Genomic DNA, 9,608 nt, shown 5'->3' with positions numbered 1-9,608 from the left:
ATCGTTTTAAGGTCTCTTTTGTAAAGATATTAATAAAGTTAGGGAAAAACACAGACCATAATCCATATAAAATTGTAATGAATTATCGCATTCAGGAATAATAATCGGCATGTCTAGGTTACAAACCCCAAAGAAAGGTCAAGACATAGAATCAAGACACAGATCTTATATTTGTAGATTCATAAACAGAAATTATCCGTTAAAGAGGGTCATGCGAAAGAGAGTCAAACTGTTGAAGAATTAAAACTCTAATTGTTGCAATTACTGCTCAACTCTTATTCAGGGTCAAAAATAACCTGGAACCTCAACCTTGTGTTCTTACTCACAAATTTAACAACCATCTTAACCGGCTTCTCGTCTAATTACCAATTAGCTCATTATAAAGACTATTATAATTATCATCAATGTCAATGTTATGATAATTTAGTACAGTAGGCTGATACTATAATTTAGGATAATAGTAGTATGGGCATTTGATGTATAAAATTTTAAATTTTAGAAATAAAAACTTCCCGCTTGTATAATAAAATCAATAAAAAACAGTTGAAAATTAATAAAGCCGCACGATTCTCTAGTTTTTTATCCGCAAGTTGCCTAATTATGAAATAAGTTGTAAGTCAAATTTGTTTTAAATTTCTGGATAGAAAGGTTTGTTTGAAATTGCAGCATGTAAAGATTGGCCAACAAAATTATTCTTGCTTAAATTACTTAAGTCACAACTTGCCTTTTTGCTTCTCGAAAAGTATAAGTTATTGTACATTCAAAATCAAGAGTATGCCAACATTTTCATATTTTAAAGATGGATCAGAAAAAGGGAAAGTTACCAGCTACACCATCTATGGATTCAGAAATTTTCTTTAATCTCTTAATGTTAAAACACATTTTATGTTTTAGTGGGTAAAAAATAAAAGCATCATGCACCTTTAACCCTATACCAACATTATGAAGTAAAAAATCTATTGCAACCCAAAACCCTACACAAACTCACAACTACTCTACAAACATTTACCAACCACTAAATATGTTAATTTTTGATAATCTATAAGGGTCTATTATATGACTCAGTGAGTAACCGTTATATTATGATAATCGACCACCTCCTCAATATTCAATTTCTATCAGAAAAGATAACAATAATATCCATGAATTATTAAGTCGATGTCGAACCAATTCATTCATTTGCAACCTTCCACTTACTCCCACATTAGAGAATGTCATATAGAAGATAAAATCGATGAAATAAAGCACATGGGTCCACTTTCTCGATGCATATTAGTGGTCATTACAAAAATCACAACAGAACATTCTTATAATCCTTGCCAGTCTCTTCGAGTAGTAAATATTGAATTTGGATATCAATGATTCCTCAGACGGAAGACTGAATATTGATGTTAGCGTATCTCGGCTCCGGAGAATCAGGTTGGGAAGGGGGCTGGGGTGGGAAATTGATTTCTGCGTACACCGGAACCGTCTTTTCTTTCTCAACTTCTTTCGCCTTCTTTTTCTGCTTCTTGAACTTGTCCGACTTCTTGAATTCTACTTTTGCATAATGCGAGGACTCCTTAGCTCCGGTGTTGTCGCTGTAATCTCCCACTTCTGCGTAAACCACTTCTTCCTTTCTGCTTTCTTTTTGTTTTTTAGCATACTTGTTGCAGACGAGGTAGAGGATGACAGCAGCAACAATAAGGAGACCAACGCCGGCAACAGCTATTCCAATTATTCCACCAAGTGGTATTGCGTCATCTTTAGACATATCAGTGCATCCTGAGGAGAATTACCGCTAATTAATTAATTAATCACTGATAATTGGTTAATTTATTACCGTTAATTGGTCAATTAATTAATTATCGTTCATTGGTAAATTAATTAATTACCGTTAATTGATTCTGTTGTAATATTTTTTAGTCGAAACCTTTTTAAATAATAATATGGTATTTTTAAAAACATAAAGCACAGTAATATTGATATTTAAATTTCAAGTAACTCGGTAAGCAGTGAAACATTATCAGAACGAACTAATCAAATTGTAACAATGAACATGAAAACAGAGTAAAATAATTATGTATTTCAAACATTTTTTGATGATAAAAAATAAAACAGTCTACAGAAATCACAATATATAATGTTTAAATTCAAAGTGTAGTGTCAGTTACTCAAATATTTTATATCGAGCATCTCTTTAGAGATTCGATTAAACCAATCAGAGTACTCAAAAAATCAATCACACAGTGAAAATTTTCACGTTTCTAAAAGAAACATAAAACACATCATAATAATATCTTAATATGATGACGTAATCAATAAGGTAAATCATTAAAACTTATGAAAATCTTTTAAATTCGCATACAATATTTATTGATTTATAAAAACGCTAAATAATAACATGGAAATATTATTGCATACTGTGCTTATTTTAAACAACAATATTTTATCAGAGTTTTACATTCACTGTCTATCGTAGCATTGTCCTACAGGAGAGTAGGAGGCTTTAATCACGATGTTGCTAAAAGTACAAAACATACTGAGGTTTAAACAGTGATGTATCGTTCAGTACAAGTTCCCGACAGAAGCCCTTTTCGTTGGGTTCAACCGTCTTGTACTGATTTTCAATAAGGAGGAGTTTGAAAATAAACATGGTTTCTTTTCCATACTCATAGCTAAACTCGGGATGTTCGGAAAAGTAGCAACCTTTACCATATGCAGCTCCATGAACGGGTGTTCTACCAGGATCAAGGTTGTTTTTGATGATACTAGCAACATTTTCAGGCTTTGTGGCATGATAGGCAAAAACTTCGACAATCGTTTGTTTAGAGTCTTTAAATTCTTCCTTCTTCTGCTCATACTCTCTTTCGCATTTACGATTAACAACAACCCCAATAGATTTGATGGGTGGCATATTGGCCTGCGTGTATGGTGGTCGTTTTGAACGGTCTCCCTTGTAAAGGGAAGTGGCTCTTTGGATTTCATCACACATAGGATTACTGTGATCCCTAAGATTGAAGGATGATAAATCGTATTTGTGTTCCCCATCTGCTAAATCCTTTAATGGGCCTTTGCCGGCAATCTTCTTCTTACAGCTCAAGTGCACAATGTATGTTGGTAAAATTTGGTCACTATTGTAAACATAATACGATGCTGGTCCATGTGGCTTAGTCTCAATAACAGAGTTCTTCTTGCGGTCTTTCAGTTGTGCAGCAGTGGACCCATTCTTTTTAGCTCCGTTTTTAATTATATCTGCTTTGTTTAACCGATCTCCAAGCATGATATCTGAGATAAATACCGTAAATTGGTTGTTATTTTCTTTACGATCAGACGTGAAACTTCTGGATGCATACTTTGTAAACTCATATCCTGGATCATATCCTGGATTAGGATGTTGAAATTGTTTAAAGAGGTCTCCACTATTCAACATAGATGAGCAGTCCAAGTATCCTTGCTTAAGATTGTACAGTTCCTCTTTAAGGGGACCAAATGCATAACTGGCAAATTCCCAGAAGTTGACATTGTTGGAGGGACATTTCACTTTCCAAACTCTCACAATATTTTTTACCCTCGATTTTGAATACAAACTGAAAAACACTTGACATTTTTCTGTTACACTTGAAAACTCATCTGTGTTATCAGTAATATTTGTCAAAGAAAAGAGATCTGGGTCTGAAGCTTCCTCTATGCATATCTGTAATTGCATCTTAGCAGCTGCCTTAGCGGCAACTAAGATTTTCTTGTGTTCTAGCTCACACAATTTACAATTTTTATTTCCTCCAATGCATGGTTCGAAACATTTTTTCGCACAGCGATGGCCACAGTCAGGACGATTTCTGTCACACTGTCTAGTGCATTTTTCAAATTCTGAACAGAGGCGACTCTGTTTATGACCACAGTTTTCGCTTTCATATTTGAGACGAAATTTACATTTTGGGTCATCTTTAGGAGGCTTCGGGTCATTACATTCTGTTTGGTAGTTAAGGACAACATGATTGCATACAGGATACTTGAACTCCACTGGTGCTGTGCATTTATCTGAGAAGTGGCTGTGATCCCTATGACAAATCTCATTACACGCATGTTTAGAAATGCATTGGTAGGATTCTGAACACGTCTCGTAGCATTTGATATCATCTTTTTCATACAACCACTGATGACAAGATGCGCTTTTATTGTGACCACAGTCAAGTTTTTTAGTAAGTTTAACCGAGCATTTCATATCTTCATCTTTGATATGGCACTTTTTCATCGTTTCGTGCTTACATGTAGTAAACGTGAAGCTCACTTCTGTCAAACATTTGCTGTCATCATGTCTAGGTGTACACAGCTTCTTACAGCGATGGTCTTCTATTAAACATTCGAACAATACATCACAAACTGCTTTGCACCAATTATCTTTTGTCTGGACATAATACATCAGTTGGTTGTTGTCAGTAATGTTTCTCTGTACCATAATATCTTGACTTTGAACGACGTTTCGCGTATAGCTTGGATGTCTGAAACAGCAAATCGGTAGTTTGCTATCTATCAATTTCAAAGCTTCCATCTTGTTTGTGATGAATTCCCAGGTTTTGTTCCGTTTGAACATACCCACATTGCCAATGAAGTACATACCGCATCTGGCTCTTGACTGAGCCACGCATCTTCTTTCCACTTCTTTAAGAAATCCGATGTTCTGCTCGTTATTCGATCTGGTAAGGGAAATTATCACAAACCTATTTTCGTCACCTTGGTACTCATCAATAGTCCTGATATTAATTTGCTTTTTGTCTGAGGTTCCACTTGGAGTCGATATCGGATTCAAATCACGATACATTTTCCTGACCAGCTGAACTTGTCCTAGATATGCACAGAGTATAGTTATACCATCTTCAGGGATACCACTTGCAATAAAGAATAAAGCCAAAGCAAGCACCATATTTGCTTCCCCTGGATTTCGAGCAGACCTGTCTTTTACTTCAGGATAATCGTGAGACCAAAAAAACATGCTGCACGATAAACATTCGATAACTTCGTTTTTATCTGACAGTCCTTCGAAGTCATCGTAGTCAGGATAAATGTCTTTCAGCATACAAGAAAATTCTGGTCGCATTCTTCCTTGCCTTACCAGCTTTTTATAAGGAAATCCTAAACCAACTAGACGTTCCATCATTGAAATATGGAAATTGTATTCTTTGCGTAGATGGTATGTATCGACTTGAGGTTTTAACTGTTTGTGGTCTCCGATCAATATAAGTTTTTCAACACTTTTCGTAAGAACAGCAACTAAACAAGGTTCAAGCACTTCGGCGGCTTCTTCCACTATCACAATCTTAGGAGCAAGTTTCTGTATTAAGGAGAGATGGACAGAGGCTCCAACTATCGTTGCTCCAACAATTTTTTGATTTTTCAAAAACATGAGTTTATTCTGCTCGTCAGTCGATTGTTTTTTTCTCTGCTGAATATCAATCTGTTCGAGGATAAAATTCATTTCCTCTGAGATGTCATCGAAGCTAAGATGCAGTGTACTATAGATGAAGGCATACTTTTCTATCTCAGATAAATTCCAGACATCAGCTTTGGCCAATAGGCCTTCATCTTTTTGGCAACTTTCAGGAAAATCAGACGAGGTGTAGTCTTTTTTGTCAACAAAACTCATTCTTTCTTTCATTTTTCTAGAAAGCCGGTTAAGTCTTTGAGATTTGTTTTCTTGAGATCGATTTTGCTTGTAGCCATCCTCGTCAAAAGCTGAGCGTCTAAGACTTAGCTGTTCATTCACGTAATCTTCGTCAAGATCATCAATGATGTCAATATCTGCAACGTCAGCAGAACAATCTTGTCCATATTCGTCAGTTTTAGATGTTACATTAAAGAAAGCAGCACCCATTTTTTGAAGTCTAGTGAGTTTTTTAACATTTTCTTTATCTGGTAACCAGATAAAACTGAAAGCATCGAGCAACTTGCAACTTATGACTCTTTGCATCATATTGAACGGTTTCTGTTTATGATCTGGTGTTCTAGTTTGCAGAGCACTGACGTGAGAGAGCAACCGAATCTTTAGATCTTCATTATCATTTCTTTCCCATCCGGCGAAATTTCGTAACAATGTGTTATTATTTGGTATATTACGCCATTGTGGCCTCCATCTCCAAGGTACTTTGAGAGCATTGCTAGCAAACATCGACAGTTGGCTAGCTGACAAGCAAGTTATAAATGTCGTGAAGTTGAACACTTTTTGTTGTTGAAGTTTTCTCAATAAAATAGAAAGCTTTCCGAACAACGACTCAGTCTCTTCTATGATTCCTCTTGTAGATATTTTAGAAAATCTGTCAACATTTTTCATTTGCACGTGAAGCTGGCAATCTTTCAACGATTCCTCTTTAGATTGACTTCCCAGTCTAGTAATGTCATTTTTATCATCGCAAAATGTAATACAGTGCTTCAAAAATTCATCAAGTGCATGGTTTTTGTAAGTTAACACAAGGATAGGCGGATTATGTAATTCTTGTAACTTAGAATTATTTGGTGGACTCTTTGATGTAGAATCATTCTCGCTTAAGTCAGATTCGTCGTCACTATCAGTTAGTAAACGTTTTGACGTAGAATCATTCTCGCTTAACTCAGATTCGTCGTCACTATCAGTTAGTGAACGTTTTGAGTCAGATTCAATGGGATTAGTGTCGCCTGACTCCGTTTTAGATCGATTCTGATGAACAACTTTATGGGGTATACGATTTTTCTGCAATTCAAGAAATAAATGCACGAGCTTGACTCCGACATATGTCTTTCCTGTTCCTGGAGGGCCTTGTATAATCCCCAATCGACTTTTCGTAGCATGCCAAAATGCATTCCGCTGATGCTCTTCCATTTCATGATAATTGATTATTTTGAGAATTCCAGCTAAGTCACTTGAATCACATAATGAATTCGTGAACACTTCCGTTAGCTTTTGACCAGTGTAATCTCCGTGTACTATTTCATTGTAAAGGTTAAAGTCTTCCATCTGACAAACCTTCAGACTAGAAAGCACATGCTGGAATGATTTGAAGTACGTAGGGCTCTCTGCCATCACCATTGTACCGGAATGTAAGAGCATTTTTCGAATTATCTCAGCGCTATTTATATCCGAGCAGTGAAATGAAATTAGTTCTGTTCCGATGACATTAAACTTTTGGAGGATCCCTCCATCCCTTTCAGATACCGTCAGCCAGATAGGATCAGAGAAATCACCTTTGATTGACAGACAGAGGAGATTTCCAAACATCAACTTTTTAGACTTGCTCCAATCATTCACAGGTCTTTTAGAAGTGAATTTGAGTGACAACAAAATAGTCGTATGATCAATGTCAATGTCTACAACAGATACTTTGTCATAGATATCCATATCACGAGGATCCAATTTTCCTCTTCTGAAATCAACGATCCCTTTCTGAACAGCAGAAAAGCATTCTGCCCTCAAGAGCCTATAATACACGTTGAGGTAATCATCTCCATCTATGTATCCTGATTTAAGTAGGATGGGCCTCAGATAACTTACTCGTTCAAGTGGATCACCTAAAATCTCTTTGATGGATGGAATCTGGGTAAGCTCTTTCCAATTACTGAGGTCAACAATATCGGCAAGTTTCATTAGGATCTTGTATAAAATACCCGTAAAGGGAGTTTGAGGACCCTCCATAATTCTGCTAATCCAGGGTATGACATCTTTTAGAAACAATGGTTCCATGGTCACAGCCAACTCAATAAACATGTACTCATATGATTGCCGAACGGTCTTATCCCTTACAGAACCAATAAAGTTTTTCTCTAGCATAAGGCCAAAAATCTCCTTTCGCCGTGATGGAAAACTTTCCATGTGGTCAGATAAAGAGAAAATGAAGTTCAGCAAACTTCGAATATACCTCTCAAAGTAATGATCGTCATCACACGTTACATTGAAGAAGTAAAACCAAATAGCCTCAGATGACATCAGGGAGGTGATAAATTCTGTCTTGGTTGAGGAATTCTCTATTTTCTCTAAGGTGTCACTAAAGTATGATTGTAATTCGATAAACGATCTTGGAGCACAGTAAGAGAGAATACAGGCACTTTTGGCGGATGGCTTGTTCTCGATGGGTTTTTGGAACTTGGGAGGATGCAGTTTAAATTCTATCTTGTCACCCTCCAGGGGCTCTAACAAGTGGTTGAACCCTGGGACAATAACGTTTTTAATATACACATCTTTTCTGGCGTTATATATTTTGGGAAGGGGGAAGATGGGCTTCACATAGAGAGAGATCTCAAGACGTGCCCCATTTAAAGTTCCGTGTGTCCAGCCTTGTTTCACTTTGCTTCGAAGATATGGAGGCGGATCGCAGCTAAATATCTGAAATTGCAAAACATTATATTAGATAAGCATTTCGAATAGAAAGTCGAGCCGCGACCGGATCCTAACTTTATTGGCCGATTCACCTGCAGAAGGACGATAAAATTATACTTAACCATTCGGTATTGGAGTTGAAATGTTGAGGAATCTTCTATGAAATTTGAAGAGACATTATAACTGTTAAATTACTCACAATATCCGCTGTGTTATCTCCAGAATATGAGTTCAGACTATGTTCTGATGTGTCAATCTCTGTTGAAGATCGTGATGGAGAACACTCCTGGGGAATGAATTTTGAAGGGGGAAGTGGGGGAGGGGTTACCCGTGTAACTGTAAATATATTCTAATATGTCTTATACATTAAGCAATCCTTCTGAGCGGCAATTACGGCGATACTTCATAGATATTTTCTAATCCTTCAGCTTTAAAATAAGGAGTTTCGAAATACATACCATGGGAATTCTGTCTCTTAAACGAAGCCCTGAAAGTGAAGATGAGAGCTTCTCCACCTTCATTTTTGACTGTGCGTATGATGTGCTACTAGGTCCAGGCGAATGCTTCTGCTTACCACTCGACAGTCTACTGAAAATGAAATATCAGCCGTTAGGAGGGATTGTACATAAAGGACGAATGATATAATATTATTTTCTGGCCAAAATAAGTGAATTTGAATTGGCCAGACGCACATTCGATGAACCTTCTTATTAGTCCTGTGTTAAACTATATCAATACCATACTAATCAATTAACCTAGACGAGGGCACATTTGTCTCCCTGGAAACTGCACTCGTAGCACCTCTTATACCACTTCTTGTACCACCTGTTGTTCCACGTCTTGAGTCATTGTCTTTCCTTTGCTGTGTAAACAAATTGAGCTGTTTATAACAATCCTGGTACGAGATGTGGGAAACTTTGATACCGTGTTTTAATATCAAAATAAGAATTTAACTGGTTGTGTTGCATGGCAACACTCAGAATCTGCCATAGCTTCGAGTATAAAATTTGATAGTATTTATATAAATATAAATTATTCCATAAACAGAATTGACGACAGAATTCTAAAAATCACCTCATCAAAAGAAGATCTGACTGTATTTTTTCCGTGATTCCGAGGTACTCTTGGCGGACGAAAGTCCTCGATTTGGTCAGAGTCCGGATCCATTCATTACCAGTTCACACTATTTTACCATAACAATGCCCACATGTTTAATACCTATACTAAAAGCATAACTTGTAAAATAAACTTTTCCTCCTTTTAAACTTTAATCATAGGAACATTG

At 36.5% G+C, this 9,608-nt stretch overlaps 1 protein-coding gene across 1 annotated transcript; it reads right to left on the bottom strand.

The window, feature by feature from the left end:
* Positions 1-1,759: 1,759 nt before the first annotated feature.
* On the bottom strand, positions 1,760-9,552 carry LOC134822547 (uncharacterized). The gene is made up of 5 exons (XM_063833655.1): positions 9,398-9,552; positions 9,079-9,218; positions 8,782-8,911; positions 8,523-8,609; positions 1,760-8,329 (listed from the first exon to the last, which is right to left on the bottom strand). The coding sequence occupies exons 1-5, from the start codon at positions 9,488-9,490 to the stop codon at positions 2,504-2,506; spliced, it is 6,276 nt and encodes a 2,091-aa protein (XP_063689725.1). The 5' UTR covers positions 9,491-9,552; the 3' UTR covers positions 1,760-2,503.
* Between the last annotated feature and the right edge of the window lie 56 nt (positions 9,553-9,608).

Source organism: Bolinopsis microptera, chromosome 11 (genome assembly GCF_026151205.1).
Source record: "Bolinopsis microptera isolate Bmic1 chromosome 11, MBARI_Bmic_1.0, whole genome shotgun sequence".
Classification (NCBI taxonomy): domain Eukaryota; kingdom Metazoa; phylum Ctenophora; class Tentaculata; order Lobata; family Bolinopsidae; genus Bolinopsis; species Bolinopsis microptera.
The sequence above is the reverse complement of the archived record's forward strand: the minus strand, read 5'-3'. Positions and strand labels throughout refer to the sequence as shown.